Raw genomic sequence first — 15512 nt, 5'->3', positions numbered from 1 at the left:
CAGGAGAGGAGAGAGGTGCAGGCAGGGGTTTTGCTGACTCCCTTAGAGAGACTTCCAAACCGGGAATCTATTTCGATGGGGCTTAACTTGCACGCCTAGATATACTTCTGAGAGATCCTGGAACTGAAATGGAAAGTTCTCACAGTTCACAGGGCTTAGGACGGGTGTGGGGTGGAGTCTCGGCCACTGCTGGAGAAAGCCCTTTGTCACAGCAGACTATCTCGTGGCAGCTGATGGGTCCAGAGAGCCTGTGAAAATAGGGCAACCCTCACCCACCCTCATCCTGTTCAAGCCACAAGGTTCCCAGAACCAGGATGAGCTGCAGCCCATTCTGAACCTTGTGTCCTGCACCCTGACAGCGCATCAGGCCTGGGCTAAGGGAATCTTCCTGGACTCTGGTCTGAGCTGAGAATGTTGTAAACAAGCAAAGGAGGGTCCCAGTCGGGCCAAAGACAATCAGGAGCTGCTGATCTGTCTCCAGGAAACAGTACTCCCCATTCCAGCCAGTCTGGGGTCTGTTCAGCCAGCGGCTGAGTGCCTGAGGGGGAAGAGTTCTCGACCTGTCCAGGGGCCACTCAGCCAGCCCACCAGCAGCTGGAAGATCAGGCTTTGTGGCTGTTGTTCTTGGCTACTGAGGGGCTTCCTGGAGGCTGGGCCAGGCTGTACTGGGCCAGACTGAGTGTCAGGCTAGAGTCAGTTGCAGAGTGTTTTGGGGGTGAGGACAGATAGTAAGGCAGTCTTACTGCCTGGGGTCTTGCCTACCTCTTTGGGAGGGCCAAGCCTGAGCTGTTTGCTACCAAATGCCTTTTTCTATTAACTAAGCATCCCGCCCATCTGGGCAGGAATAGGCTTAGGGCCTGACAAGCTGGGAGCCAGGCTCCTACTGCCAACAACCAGATTCCACATTTCTCTGGGATGGAAAGAGCCCCTAGGAAGCCAGAGCCAGCCCCTCCCTGTTGAGCTCTGAAGACCGACACGCAACGCAGGGAGCAGCTGGAGCAGCCTAGTGGAAAGTTGGAGCCCCAGTGTGTGCCAGGCAGATGGAGGTGCAGAGAGACACCGCGAAGAACAAGACTCAGAGGGCCTGGTGGGGCATGGCCGGGACAATGCAGTTCCTGGCTTGGCTGACGGTAGCCATTTGCCTCCTCCCCGGGGTGACTACAACCTACCACCATGCAGGTACCCGGGCCTTAGGGTGGGGTGGAGGGAGCTAAGGAAGGCTGCTGGCTGACAGCAGTCACACTTGGTCCTCTCTGAGTCCAGCAGGGCTTAGGAACTGTGGGTGTGATAGCTGCCAGGCTGCCCTGTGCTGCGGAGTGGGGGACGGAATGATGTGGGCCTCACTCAGAACCAGAAAGGTCCAGGTGAAGTGAGGGTGGTTCGCCCTCGGTGCTCTCAATGGGCCTTGGGCTTCTTCCGGCTGATGTGCAAAGCAGGACCTCCTGAACTGCCCTGGGCTTAGGGCAGACATTCCAAGGGTTAGGCAGCACCGCAGAGAGATGCGGAAGCTGCGGCAGGCATCCTGCTTTGTCTGGCCTCCTGTCTTGCACACAGTCCCTTACTGAGGAGCAGGAAAGGACTAGGTCCTCCTCAAAGGAGTCTTCGCCTTTGGGGAGGGTCACTGGCACTGTTTCAGGTCACGCTGTCCCCAGATGATGATAGGGAGGGGTAATGGGAAGTGAAGTGTCTTGTGACTCTTGGGCTGGAGCTCTTGGCCAGGGGAACTGTAGAAGTTCGAGGAGGAGTCATGGACATTTGCCGAGATGGTATCTGGGTTTGGGATGATGCCTGGGAGAGTGAATGTCTATGTGCATGTGTGTAGGGGGAGGTGGACATGGGGTGGCATTCCTCTTCTTTTGTAGTTGGAAGAACTTCTGGGCACCCCTACCAGGCAGCTCAGGGGCACTCTGAGGATGCTGGGGTGTTCAGGGTAGAGCTTGGCAGGGCCCTGACTCCTCTCTGCTGCCCCAGGGCAGCCCATGGACAGCACCAGCGTGGGAGGTGGCCCGAAGGAGCCAGAGGCCCCGGAAGTGATGTTCGAGGTCTTTCCTCCAGCCTGGGACGTGGGGGTGGGAGTACCAGTGGTCCCCGAGCTCAGGGTCGGGAAGGGGGATGCCTCAAGCTGGGGCTGCTGGGGGAGGGGCAACCCAGCATGGGTCCTACTGCCTGCTTGGGGCCCCCGGCACACTACTGCTCGCTGACCTGCTCCCTAGGCCCCAGCCTGCCCCTTACGTGGCTCCCCTTGCAGCTGCTCTGGGCGGGGCTGGAGCTGGATATCGTGGGACAGCTGCACCTCCAGGACGAGGAACTGGCATCCACACGTCCAGGTCGCCGGCTCAGGCTCCTCCTGCAGCACCAGGTGCCCAGGGACTTGGAGGGCGCTGAGCAGCGGCTGCAGCAGCTCCAAGACCTGCGGAAGGGACCTCCTCTTGGCCCTTGGGACTTTGAACATCTGCTCCTCACAGGCGTGTCCTGTGTCTACCGGCTCCATGTGGCTAGCGAGGCCGAGGAGAGAGGCCGCTGGTTCCAGGTCTTCACCCTCCTGGCACAGGAAACACTCTGGGACCTGTGCAAGGGCTTCTGCCCCCAGGGCCAGCCCCCTTCTCTAGGGCCCTGGGCCTCCATTGTTGACTCCTTCCCCTAACCCTCCCCTTTTGCTTGCCATCCTTCCTTCCTCCTCTCCCCCCATCCCCAACCTGAGCCAGACCCACCTTAGGCAGGGGCTTCCATCTGGCACCGGGTTCTTCCCACTGTGTTCGGGTCTCTGGGCTTGCCTTGTATAACCGGACCCCAGTCTACCCCTCCCCTATCTTCTTCCTTGGGCCCAGGTTCTGGGTCCCAGACCGGCAGGCACAGACCTAAGGGCAGGACTTGCAGGCAGTGTGTGTGTGTGTGTTTGAAAAGTGTGTTTAAGAGATGCTGAAAAGGAAGCTCCCAAGTAAGGCCAGGTCAGACCCTCCAACTCCTACCCCGGCAGCCCAGGTAACTTCTAAGTGCCCAGTGCCCAGTCTTATGTCGATACCTCTTTTAAACCCGAGGCTCTGGGGGTCCCTAAGTTGCCCAAGTATCCCATCTGGGCTAGGAGAATAGACTGGACATTTTTAGTTCAGTCTGTTGGAAGAATGAGGGGAAACAGGTGGAGGAACATTATCTCTTGGGGGGCAGGGAAGTGAGAAATGTTGTTTTGGACCATCTCAACAAGGCTCAGAGAAGGGGGTGAGATTGGAAGGAGATTGAGGCTGGCTGGAGTGTTTCTGATCCTGTGTAGCTCATCCCATAAAATGTTCTGTTCTGGCCTCCTGGAGCCCTGTGTCGTTCTGTGTCAGATAAGTTTGTTAACCGCGACTCTGAGCAAACCCCCCTCCCCATCCTGGGAAGGCAGGAATCAGGGCAACAGATACCAGCTGCCTTTCCCATTCACCACCGCCCGTTCCGGTGTACCGTTTCCTTGAACCCCATACACCCAGTGAGGCCGCGGGGTGTTGTCCCTTGTCACAAAAAAGGAACTAGATGGGCCCTAAAAATCACATCGGAGTTCAACGGGGAAGGACTACAGGGACCGACTGGAGACGGACATGGAGGGGAGACCCACGCGGAGTTAGACAAGAAGGGTCCAATCAAATTCTCACCTCCTCGCTTGCCCAGGGAGAATCCTGCCCTAGGCCTGCCGACCCCCCACCGGGGTGGTCCCTCTTCTCCCGCCCCGCCCCAAGACAACAGCGTCGCAGTGAGGACAAAGCGCAGGACCCCGGCAGACAGGAGCCGGCACAGGCCCACTTTATTGGCAGAGTCCGCCACGCGCGGCGGGCCGTCATGCTCGCGCCGGCGGGGCGTTCGGGCCGCGGGTCCGGCCTCGGCATGCACGCCCCCGACCCGACCCCACCCCACCCCACCCCACCCCGAGCGGCTCTCCGGGTTGGGGTTCAGAGCTCGGGCGGCCCGAGGCCCGGTGGGCCGGCGGGCGGGAGGTCGGGGTACACCAGGAAGCCGGAGAAGGTGATGTACTTGCCGTGGTTGCTGTAGGCGCCGTAGCCGTCGCGGTCGTGGCTGAGCAGCCAGACGGCGTCACCACGCCGCAGCGCCAGCATCACGCTCTGGCTCTGCATCTCGCGGCGCCGCGACGCGCCGTCGTCGTAGATCATGGCCTGCACCTCGTCGCGGTTCTTCATCAGCTTCACCGACAGCGTCTTGCGCGGCAGCTTGCCCAGCGTGAAGGAGAAGAAGTAGGCGCCGGGCAGGCGGCAGCGGAACACGCCGGCCGCCGCGTCGAAGTCGCCGCCGATGTTGACCAGCTCGGTGTCGAAGGCCAGCGGCCGGTGGCGCGGCCCGGGGCCCCCGTCCGAGCCCACCAGGCTGCGCGTGCGCGCCGCCGAGAAGGCCGAGCGCGGCTCCGCGGGCGCGGGCGGCCCCCCGCGCGCGGGCGCGTCGGCGTCGGCGTACACCAGGTAGCCGCTGAAGGTGGCGCCCGGCGCGCCCAGCGCGTAGCGCGGGGCGCCGTGCAGCCGCAGCCACACCGAGTCGCCGTAGTCGAGCTGCAGCATGGCGCTCTGGCTGGCGGCGCGGCGCGTGCCCGGCCGCCGCTGCTCGTCGAAGGCCAGCGCCTGCACCTCGTCGCGGTTGCGCACCAGCATCACGGACAGGCTCTTGTGCGGCGCCTTGCCCGCCGTGAAGGAGAAGAAGTAGGCGCCCGGCACGCGGCAGCGGAACTGGCCGGTGGCCGGGTCGAAGTCGCCCCCGACGTTTACGTACACCTTGTCGAAGGTCACCGCCATCTCCGACGTGCCCTCCAGCGGGGTGGTGCGCGCCGCAGAGAAGGCCGAGCGCAGCTCCGCGGACCCCGGGGCCGGGCCCGGAGCCCCGTAGGCCGCCGGGCTCAGCAGGCCCAGCAGCAGCAGCAGCATGGCGCCTGGGACGGGAGGCACGAGAGGGAGGGAGATGAGGGTTTTGGCGGGGCGGCCAGGGGCCGGGTCCCCCTACACAACCCCGCCTTGGCCCACAAATCGGACTTCTGGTTTTCTACACACCGAGACTGGCTCAGAGGTTCTCAAAAGTTAAGCGGGCCTCGGTGTCACCTGGAGGGCCTGTTAAAACACATTGTTGGCCAGCACCCCTGCCTCGCCTGGGATGTGCTGTGCTTAGTCTGTCCGTCTCTTTGTGACCCCATGAACAGTAGCCCACCAGGCTCCTCTGTTCATTGGATTCTCCAGGCAAGAATACTGGAGTGGGTTGCCATTTCCTTCTCCACTTGTCTAGGATGAGGCCTGAGAATTTCCATTGCTCACAGGTTCCCAGGTAATGCAGAGATGCTGCTCGTCCAGGGACCACAGTTTGTGAACAGTCAGATCAGTGACTTTTTTTTTCTTTTTCTTTTTGTAACCAAACCCCTTTGTGTGAAATTTTGCAGACAGATACCAGTGGAAATGCTCAGGTTCAAGGGTCCTAATGCCCTGTCTGCTGCGCTTGCCACATGCCCTCCTCCTTGACACCCAGGAGCCCTGGAAACACAGAAGGTGGTCAGGACGCCCCGGGGTTATCTTCAGCTTCCAATTGGCTACATTTTCCTGGTCTGTTCCATGGCCCTTAGCATGCCCCTCACTCAGGCACTGGCTGTCTGTACTGGCATCCTCCTTGATGGCTGCTGTTTAAACCTCCATCTTGGCAGGAAATAGCTGCTCCCTGACCTGACTCATTGGAAAAGACCCTGATGCTGGGAAGGATTGAAGGCAGGAGGAGAAGGGGACGACAGAGGATGAGATGGTTGGATGGCATCACCGACTCAATGTATATGAGTTTGAGTAAGCTCCGGGAGTTGGTGATGGACAAGGAGGCCTGGCGTGCTGCAGTCCATGGGGTCGCAAAGAGTCGGACACGACTGAGTGACTGAACTGAACTGAACTGACCCCTTTCCTGGCCTCTGACCCAGTCAAGGGTCAGCTCCCACACTGGACCTCCAGAATCACCAGGGGCCCTTCTTGGGCTGAAGAGGTCAGGACAGTTGGGTTTTGAGGTAGTTCCCTCCCTCCACAAAATCAGAGTAAGAAGAAAAAGGGACTCTTTCCTCTGGGCTTGGGGGTTGGTCCCTGAGGGGAAAGAGAGAGCCAGGGGCTGCTAAGGATACAGTGGGAGAGCGGTTCCAGCGGGCTTCGCCAGGTCTGTGAGGTCAGCAGCTCGGTTCCTCAGTAGGAGCAGTGGGGTGTACAAGACTGGCAGCTAAACCTGGGCTCAGGTCCTGGCGCTGCTCCTCTACATGCTGTGAAACCTTAGGCAAGTTCCCAAATGTCTCCGGGCATGGCCCCTTCTGTATAAACTGGGGGAGGATATCCACCTAACAAGCTTACTGAGGATGCTCTGAGATAGCAGGTGTGAGTACCTCTGTTGGATGGCAGTGCAGTTGATTTTGGGGGAAAACTGATCTGATCAAGTGTTTTTTTTTTTAATCTAATTTTTAAAAATTATATTGGAGTATAGTTGATGATCAAGTTCTTGACATAAGGGGTTAGAGTTCAGTAACCCTTACCCCTGGAAGCTAGGTGAAGGCACTACTTGACTCAGAGGATTGTCTCTTGGAAGATAGGGAGATGCTTCCTCCATAATGCTTCCTAGTAGGGCACAGGCTTTGGGGACTGAATTCCCTGAAGCCCTGAAGTGGAGGCAAAGCGGGAAAGAAAATGAGCTGGCAACAGCCTAGGATGTGGGCTTCTACAGGAAATGCCCTGGCAGTGTGTGTACCTTTGTGTTGCTTAGAGGTGCTGGGGGCCTGCCAAGAAGGAGTGCCAGGAGCAGGCGTCCAGATGCGCTGTACTCAACAAGGATGTTCACCTGAAGGCAGGTGGGCACTGGAGTGCGGCCCGCATCCTATTTGCCCAACTGTGTGGAACTGCTGCAGCTGGGGAAAGTGTGCCTTTTTCTGCTTCTCATAAGAAAGACCCCCAAGTGCCTAGCCCAGCTGAACACTCTCCTTCCAGAGACAGTACCTTTTCTCATTCTTACAAAGGTGCCGCTTGGGCTAGCCAGTCGCTTGTTGAAGGCAGCGGTGCTGGGAGTGGGGGGTCCCTGCAGCAGTGAAGATTGCATCTCACAGTATTCATCACAGTCCCTTTCCCAGGGCACTTCTTTCACCCATCTGGGTGTCACAGCTAACCTGCAAGATGGGTGGGCCCTCTCCCATTTTACAGGGGAGAAAGCTGAGGTCCAACCAGGGGAAGCGTTTTGGCCCAAGGTCACCCATGGAGCCCTGAGGCAAGCCTTGAATGGAGGTCTTTTGGCTCCAAATTCAGTGTGCTTTCCTCTCCACCACCTTTCCTTTCTAAACGTAGACATGTCCAGCCAACCTGTTATCTGCCTCAGTTTCCCTTTTTGCAAAAACAGGAGGGGAGAGAGGTGGACTGAGTCTTGGGATCTAGGGCGAAGGGGGAAGAAAGCAAAACCAACCCAGAAAACTAACGTTTTTGTCTCCTGGGAATATGGGAGCATCGCAACTCTTCCTGACTGTGTGGCTCTCCTAGCAGGTCTTGCCCCGGGAGCATCCGCCCACTGGACCCTTGGTAATCTCCCTGCTGCGCCTGGTGCACCCTGCCAGTGCCAGAGGGTCTTCCTGTGTGTTTGGTACCCGGCACTGCCCATTTCTCTGATCCCTAGGTCCCCATCCTTCCCTAAGCCCCCTTCCCAGAGCAGGTCAGAGGTGAGAGGGTGTCGGGTGGGCGTCACAGCTCCAGGGAAGGAAATAGCTGTTCCTGGCTTCGTGCAGGTGAGGCTCAAAACAATCATCTTCAAAGAGAAAAAAAATCTAGGACACGGTGCGCTGGACAGAGCCCCGGAACCGACCGTGGAGGTGCAGCCATGCCAGGCTAAGGGGATTCCAGAGACCCTCCCAGCGAACCCCACTCCCCAGTCACCCCCTCCCTCAAGCTCTGCCCAAAGCGCCCTCTCCACCTACCTTGAAAGCCCCTCGGGCTCCCAAGAAGATGAGTCCCCCTTTCACGGAAGAAGCCAATTAATCCTTTCTCATTAAAAAAAGGAAAAAAAAAATCCCTCAGAAAATGGTACCTTAGACCCTCTCTCCCCCAGACCTTCCTTCATCCATCCTTTCGGATGAAAAGCCCTTGAGCCTCTTTCATGGAAGAAGCTCCCAGATCCTCCTTTCAGGGGGGGAAAAAAAAAAAAAAGGATTCAATTCCCGGCCCCCGCTTCCCGTCAAGAAGAAAGCCTGGCTCCCCGCGCCCCAGAGCAGCCCTCACCTGGCTGGGGGCGGCGGTCGGTCGGGTTCGCTCCGCGCCCGCGATCCGGCTCCGGGCTGCGGGCGGGCGCCGGGCTGCGCACTGGCCGCCCGCGCTGCGGCGGGGCCGGGCCTGGCGGGGGCGGCGGTGCCGGGGGCGGGCGGGGCGCGGGGACCCCGGGGTGGGTGGGCGCGGGGCGGCGAGGGAAAGGACTGCTGAAGAGCGAGCCGCCGGGCCCGCGCGGGGAGAGGCGGGCAGGGGGAGAGAGGGAGGGGCGCGCCTAGCGCCGGGGCCCAGGGGCACCGCACAGAGGCCCCCGCGCGGGCCGCGCGAGTGCCGGCCTCGTCCTCCTCCGTGACCTCCCTCGGGCTTCAGCCTCTGGGTGTGCAGAGCAGGCATCAGGAATCCAAGTTAGCAGATGGGGAAACTGAGGCAGAGGCCGACCCCCCCCCAGCCCCCCCCCACCACCCCCGCCCCCAGTCCCGGGGTGGCTCGGGGCTGTCTAGAGACCCAGCCTCCTCCCTGGTTGGAGGAGAGGGGGCTGGAGTGGGGCGCGGAGACTGGACTAGCCTCGGGGCTGCAAGGGCAGCGGAAGGGGAGAGCGAGTTCGGTGGGGACAGATGTCCAGGTTCAGGGGAGGGGAGAGGGTCTGCGAGAAGAGAAGGATAAATGGGTCAGTGCTGCCAGGAAAGGAGGGGCTTACAGTGACCGCGTTTTCTTCCTCCCCTCCAAATCGGAAAAGGCCATGGTTGGTTAGGAAGGAAGGAGGAAGACCAAACTCCCAGGCATCAGAGAGTCAGCCCGGGGGACGTCCCCGGGGAGGGGGGGGCGACGCAGGAGGGGTGTCCCTGCAGAATTGCCTTGTGGCGGAAAGGCTGCGTTCACAGCATCTGCAAGGAGGGAAGGGGTTGAGAAAGGCGATGGGAGGCCTCAAGGGGCCTGTGTGCAGAGGGACACTGACACCCGGCCTAGCTGGGCCCGGGTAGGCAGGACCCAGCAGGACCCCCGGGCTGGGAGCAGCTGCCGTCCCACCGCGGCACTCACCGGGGCCCTTCCACAGCTTCCACCCTGGACTCTGACCACACCTCTGGGAGGCTGCAGTCCTCTCCTGAAGGCTGTGCTGGGTATGCACTGGCTGAATGGATGGTCGTGAAGAGCCCCACTCCCAGCTGCCAGAAGCAGGAGCCCTCGGACTCAGGAGGCCCAAGTTCTAGTCCTGGCTCTGCCCCAGCCCCTCTGTGACCCCCTGCACTCTGGAGCTCTCCTGCAACTCTCAGAACCTACACGACCCCATTAATCTAACATGGGTTAGTCCTCATGAAGGTGTTGACAGTGATGAACTCATTAAATATTCTTCAGGTGTTGAGGGAAAGATGAAGTGAATGGATATGTACCTGAACAGAAAGGAATGGATGGAGGCATTTCTGGCTGGGCACGGGGTATTCGGGGGAACACAGGATGAAGCCCCTGTCTAGCCCTTCTGGACCATCCTTTGTCACCTCACCAGCCTGTAAAGGTCTAGGAGGGGTGTGGGGAGAGGCTTAGGCGGGCTGGGGAAGACCGGAAGCCGATCTGGGGCAGCCACAACCGTTCTTAGGGCATCAATGCCTCTTCTGAACAAGGAGGTGGAGGTTGCCATCATGAAGGTGCGCTTTGAAGGTGTGATTCCGACGGTGGGAGGACTGGGAAGAAGGCAGGACTCTAGAGGCAGAACAGCTAAGCCCAGTGGGGCTCTGTCTCAGGCTCAAAGCCATTTGACACTCCCTGGGTCCCCAAAAACGTTCAACCAGAGCAGTCAGGCTGGGGAGTGGAGACAGGCGGCTGAGGCAGATGGCAGTAGGGTTTGCGTCAAAGGATGGGATTGGGCCACTGTCAAGGAGATACTGAGGAGGAGGGTGCCATGTGCTAGTGGGCTTCTGGGGGTGGGGGCGCCCCGGAGGGGGCAGCAGGGTTCAGAGCAGACAGCCCCAGGGCTCAGTTGTAGCTCCTGCCTGCTCCAGCTCTGTCCTGGAACAAGTTGGAGCAACAGTAATAATTTTTATAGCAAGCTCCTTTCACTGCGTCTTGCACATGCTACCCGCGCCCCCTCTCAAGCCCCCAGGTCTACGTGGAGGTCACCTGCCGGCAGCTCCTGAGCTTGCTGTGTCTCTCCTGAGGCATTCCCAGCTATGGAGGCAAGGGTGGTGCAGGCTGCAAGTGGAAAATAAACACCTCCAGGGTAACCCTCAACAAGGAGGGTCCAGAGTTAAGTGAATAAATCCTCTAGCTTTCAGTCCCCCTGAAAGCAGGACAATCCTCAATTCCCAGGCGTGTTCCAGTCTCAGACTCCAGCAGAACGGACCAAAGTTGTCCATGGGGAAAACCTGCTTATCCCTGTAGGCTTTGCTTGCTTTCCTCTCTTGCCTCACTTCCCCACTTGCTCACCCTGCTCTGGGATCACCTCCTAAATAAACTGCTGCTGCTAAGTCACTTCAGTCGTGTCCGACTCTGTGCAACCCCATAGACGGCAGCCCACCAGGCTCCCCTGTCCCTGGGATTCTCCAGGCAAGAACACTGGAGTGGGTTGCCATTTCCTTCTCCAATTCATGAAAGTGAAAAGTGAATGTGAAGTTGCTCAGTCGTGTCCGACTCCTAGCGACCCCATGGACTGCAGCCTACCAGGCTCCTCCATCCATGGGATTTTCCAGGCAAGAGTACTGGAGTGGGGTGCCATTGCCTTCTCCCCCAAATAAACTACTTGTATCCAAACCTCTCAGGGTCAACTTTTGGGGGATCTCAAATAGACAATGAACCATAACTGTGGTACGTGCTTTTTCATTTCACCCATTGTCTTATTTAATTCCTATTTATTTATGGCTGTGCTGTGAGGGATGTGGGATCTTAGTTCCCTGACCAGGAATGAAACCCATCCCCTGCAATGGAAGCACAGAGTCTTAACCACTGGATTGCCGGGGAAGTCCTCTTTTAATTTCTTAACATCCTCTGAAGTAGATGTCACAAACCCAATTTTACAAAGGAAGAGTAAAAAAGTTAATGCACAGAAAGGATTCAAACTCAGGTCGATCTAGCTCCAAAACCCAGTCCTTGACCACTATCCTCTGTAGCCTAATTCTTTGATCCTCTCTGGGCCTTACTTTTTCATCTGTAAAATGAGGAATGAGCCCTGGAGTTTGAAGGGAGGCAATGTACCCAGTGTCTCCTGCAGCTAGGCCTTGTCAGTGAGATGTAAGCAGAAATTATCAGGAAGGACTTCCCTGGTGGTCCAGTGGTTAAGACTGTGAGCTTCCACTGCAAGGGGGTATGGATTCGATACCCAGCGGGGGAACTAAGATTCCCCCATGCCTTATGGCTTGGCCAAAACAACAACAACAAAAATTATTAGGAGAGAAAGTGGTTTAAAGGGACTGACTAGGCCCACTCTTTTTGCCCCCCCTCTTCCCTTTTCCTGGAATGTATGCATGAAGGCTGGAGCTCCAGTTGCCACATTGGGCCAGGAGACAACAATGAGATTTTCTGAAACAGTGTTAAATAGGGTACTCAGGAGGAAGCTGAGATGAATAGGATGTAGAGATTCTGCTCTCAAGGAGCTGATCATTTAGGGAGAGCGGCAGGATTTGGGTATAAAGAACCACAATAGGTAAAAAGAGATCAGCACCAGGAGAGAGGTGCAGAAATTCCTCCTGGGGGAATCAGGGCAGTGTCAGAGAAGTTATTTCTAAATGATGGTGAGGATTTTACATAGTGCTGATAGAGGAGTAAGGGAGTGGGATCCAGTTTAAGTTAAAAGTTTGAGTAAAGGCATGGAAGTAGCATACATGCACCAGTGTGTGGCTAGTTGAAGGGGGAAGGGTTTGTGAAGGAGACGTGGCAGCTAAGGTGTATGGGCCTTAAATGCTGAGCTAAGGAGCTCGGTTCAACCTGCAGCAGGAGGGAGGAGTGCCCAGAGCAGTATTTTAAGATTATTCCAGCCACAGAGTGAAAGGCAGGAGACAGAAGAGGCAGGGAGATCTATAAGAATCTAATCCAAGTGTCCAATCTGAACTATACAGGGTTAGTAAGAAAAGAAAAGAAAGGGAAGAAACAGATGGAAGAGAGACTGAGAAGAGTTGCAAAGACAGAGGGCACACAGGCACACAAGCTCACAATTTAATTAGCTTCTTGGTTTGCCGATGGATTACAGGGGAATTAGCAGAGCTCAGAGTCAAGGGACCTTGCTGGGAGTTGAGGGGAAGCTAATGAGAAAGGCAACAACAAGCCCCGGGGAGAAATGAAATGGGAGGGATCATTAGCCAAGCAGAGAAGCTGGCAGGAGAAACAGATGTCAGGGCACTGAGTCCCTGCCACCCCGGGAGATTTCAGCCTTCCGGGGGGAGCAGACGTTCAGAGCACCTGGGCTGGGCTCCTGGCCCCATGGCGCCTGGTTCCAATCCCTCTGAGCACTTGGTAAACAGCCGGGAATGGGGGAAGTTGGGAGTGGCTGTGAGGAGCAAGTTCCTAACTCTCCGTTGGCCCTTTTCCCAAAAGCAGATCCCTAGGTCCTTCTGCAGATGGGGAGGTCAAGGCCTGCTCCTGACTAGACGTGGCAAATTGCATTTTCCAAAGACAGCTGTGACTCCCACCCTGCTCTTCTTACACTGGGACCATGCCACCACCCTCTAAGAGAGGATTGGGTTCACCTGTAAAAGGTGATGCTGCTTCTGTCTGGTGCTCGCTCTCTTGAAATTCACACTTGGAATCCAGCCGTCATGATGTGAGAAAGCCCAGGCCGCATGGAAAGGCTGTGTGTAGATGTGGTGGCCAGCAGCCCGAGGCAGGACCAGTTATCTAATTTGCAGGGTCCAGGGCAAAATGCAAAGACAGGGCTTTTTGTTCAAAAATTAAGAATTGAGGAGGTGAGAACCGCCTTACACCAAGCATAGAGACCACATGTGGGACTCTGTGCAGTGGTATAAGGCACCCTGTGAAGCTGGGCCTGACCCCAGCTGAGGTTCCAGCATCCGCTGTTTGCGGTATGAGTCCGGAAGCCTCCAAGATGACTCGGGGCCCAGGCACTGTCTGATGGCAACTGCGAAAGAACTCCAAGTGGGCCCCACCCGGCTGACCCAGTGCACTTCCAGATCCACTAGGGACAGAACTGACCGTTTTAAACCAGAAACTTTTGAGTTACTGCACAGCCTTAGATAGTTGGAAGGCTGGGGGAACTAGAACGTGTCACAGTCGGACTGAAGAGGCAGTACAGTGATTGAGTTTCCCCGCGAACCCAGACTCGTCATCTGAGCTGTTGTTTCAGGTCCTTCTTGGCCCATGTTGGCAGAGGGGATTGGAGGCACAGGTCACTCCACACCCTCCCGAGGGCCCTCTCACTGTGGAAGACGGTGGAGCCATTTTGAGCAGAGTTCTCTGTTTCTTGAGGTTAAAAACACTCCAACTTTTACAAGTTATTTCCTCTCCCCAGGTCTTGGTTTCTGTGGATGTACACTGAGCAGACTTCATAATTTAGGGCTTGTGAGTCTCTGGAGGGAAAACACGGAGGACCTGGTGACTAGAAGGTGAGGGGCAAGTAAAGAAACTGGAAGAGTCAAAAGCGTTTACTCCGCCTCTTTCGCTGGCATCTGGGAGGACAGGAAGGGAAGAGTTCAGCCTGGGTCAGACGACGACTGGTTCCACTTTGGGCACTGAGATCACACTACCTTTGGGGGCTGCAAAATTGGGGCGGTGGGTACTTACATAGTGCATCAATTAGGTAGAGAATATAACTATGCAGCAATTGACTGGATGAACACCAAAATAGTTATTTATGGTGGGTTCAGGGACATTTTACTTTGTAAAATGTTTTCTATCTCCCAAATTTTCTACAATGAATATTTAGTCCTTTCATTTGAAAAGTAATTTAAAATATCAAGAAAAACTTTAATTTCTTTCAAATTTTCCAAATAAATATTGGAATACATATTATAAATACATATTTATATTATATATTATATATATTATACATATATTATATATTATAAATACATATGTATATGTATTGGAAGACAAATACATATTATAAAAGTGGGAGTTTAGAGAAGACACATGATTTAATAAACTGTGGGGCAACGACCAGGTGGCCACCTCGAAAGCTCTAAGTTGGACCCATACATCATATATACATACATGTGTGCGTGCTCAGCCAAGTTTGAAGTATGACATAAAACCCAGGATTCATTAAAAAAAAATTTAAGCTTTTTACTACAGCTTAAAAGGAAAACATATTAACATAGCAAACTGCCAGAAGCAAAGTCAAGACAAACTACAAACTGGAAAATATATTTGTAATTCATAGCACAAAGAGCAAATTTCTTTAATATATAAGAGCTCTAAGAAAAGACAACTCAGTAGGAAAGTGGGTAAAGGGTACAAACAGTTAATAAAAAAGAAAATACAAGTAACTCAGAATAAGATGCCATCCTTTTTTTACCTCTCACGTTATCTAAGATCAATAGGTTTATAACATATTCTGCTGGTGAGGAGGTAGAGAAACATTCATACCCTTTTAGTGGGATGGTCAACCAGTACCGCTGGATAATTGGACATTATCTACCGAATTTTAAAATATGCATGCCCTTCAACTCTTTGATTCTATTTCCTGAAAAGCTGTTATTCTGATATATACCCACATCTGAAATGACATGTTATTCACTGCAGCATTGTTTGCAATAACAATAGAGGACCCATCCAATAAATTCTGAGACATAGAATACTAATAACTCTGTTTATAGAAGAATGAGGACTCATTTTGCATACTGATATGAAATAATCTCTAAGATTTACTGTTAAGTGGAAAAAACAAGGGGTACGTTTGTTTTGAGGCAATCGGTATGTAGCTGAAATAAAGTTTGGCCAAGCTGTGGTCATCTGGTCTTTCAAAGATGCTTTGTGCATCGCCTCCACAAGTCATGGATTATAGCAGCTGCATTCTGCATGTGCCGTTTCTCTCCCTCACATTCGCTCCCCTGTCTAAAACATTATTGTTCAACTCTTGGCTGGCTTTTTGTTTTTGGCTTTCTACATGAGTCTTTCATCTCCTTTATGTCTTAGCTTGAATATCACCAAATGAGACAATATTTCCTAACAACTGTCTATAACCCAGTCCTAATCCTATCACCCCTAAAAAAAAAAAAAAAAAAAGCAAACAACTTGCTATTTTCTGTTTATTTGTGGCATTTATCATTTCTAACATATCTTTCATCTATACACTCTAGAATATGACTTCCATATTAAATATTTGTTGAATGAATGCTGGTTAAGTCTTTT

General features: G+C 54.8%; 2 protein-coding genes across 6 annotated transcripts; one reads left to right on the top strand and one right to left on the bottom strand.

Annotated features, from left to right (window-relative positions):
• Positions 1 to 105: 105 nt before the first annotated feature.
• On the top strand, positions 106 to 3398 carry FAM180B (family with sequence similarity 180 member B). 3 transcript variants are annotated; one of them, XM_006057385.4, is made up of 3 exons: positions 106 to 1179; positions 1972 to 2042; positions 2249 to 3395. In XM_006057385.4, the coding sequence occupies exons 1-3, from the start codon at positions 1041 to 1043 to the stop codon at positions 2642 to 2644; spliced, it is 606 nt and encodes a 201-aa protein (XP_006057447.1). In that variant the 5' UTR covers positions 106 to 1040; the 3' UTR covers positions 2645 to 3395. The 3 variants fall into 3 exon arrangements, with proteins under 3 accessions (XP_006057447.1, XP_044785060.1, XP_044785059.1); XM_044929125.2 differs by lacking the exon at positions 1972 to 2042 and having other exon boundaries at positions 2214 to 3398; XM_044929124.2 differs by lacking the exon at positions 1972 to 2042 and having other exon boundaries at positions 1036 to 1179; positions 2249 to 3397.
• Positions 3399 to 3754: 356 nt separating this feature from the next.
• Positions 3755 to 10787, bottom strand: C1QTNF4 (C1q and TNF related 4). 3 transcript variants are annotated; one of them, XM_044929123.2, is made up of 3 exons: positions 8238 to 10787; positions 7937 to 8003; positions 3755 to 4906 (listed from the first exon to the last, which is right to left on the bottom strand). In XM_044929123.2, the coding sequence occupies exons 1-3, from the start codon at positions 8613 to 8615 to the stop codon at positions 3924 to 3926; spliced, it is 1428 nt and encodes a 475-aa protein (XP_044785058.1). In that variant the 5' UTR covers positions 8616 to 10787; the 3' UTR covers positions 3755 to 3923. The 3 variants fall into 3 exon arrangements, with proteins under 3 accessions (XP_044785058.1, XP_025121844.1, XP_025121845.1); XM_025266059.3 differs by having other exon boundaries at positions 7937 to 7999; positions 8238 to 8357; XM_025266060.3 differs by lacking the exon at positions 7937 to 8003 and having other exon boundaries at positions 8238 to 8338.
• Positions 10788 to 15512: the final 4725 nt, after the last annotated feature.

The sequence above is a fragment of the Bubalus bubalis genome, chromosome 16 (assembly GCF_019923935.1).
Source record: "Bubalus bubalis isolate 160015118507 breed Murrah chromosome 16, NDDB_SH_1, whole genome shotgun sequence".
NCBI classification, from domain to species: Eukaryota; Metazoa; Chordata; class Mammalia; order Artiodactyla; family Bovidae; genus Bubalus; species Bubalus bubalis.
Note: the sequence above shows the minus strand (reverse complement) of the source record. Positions and strands in the feature narration are given on the sequence as shown.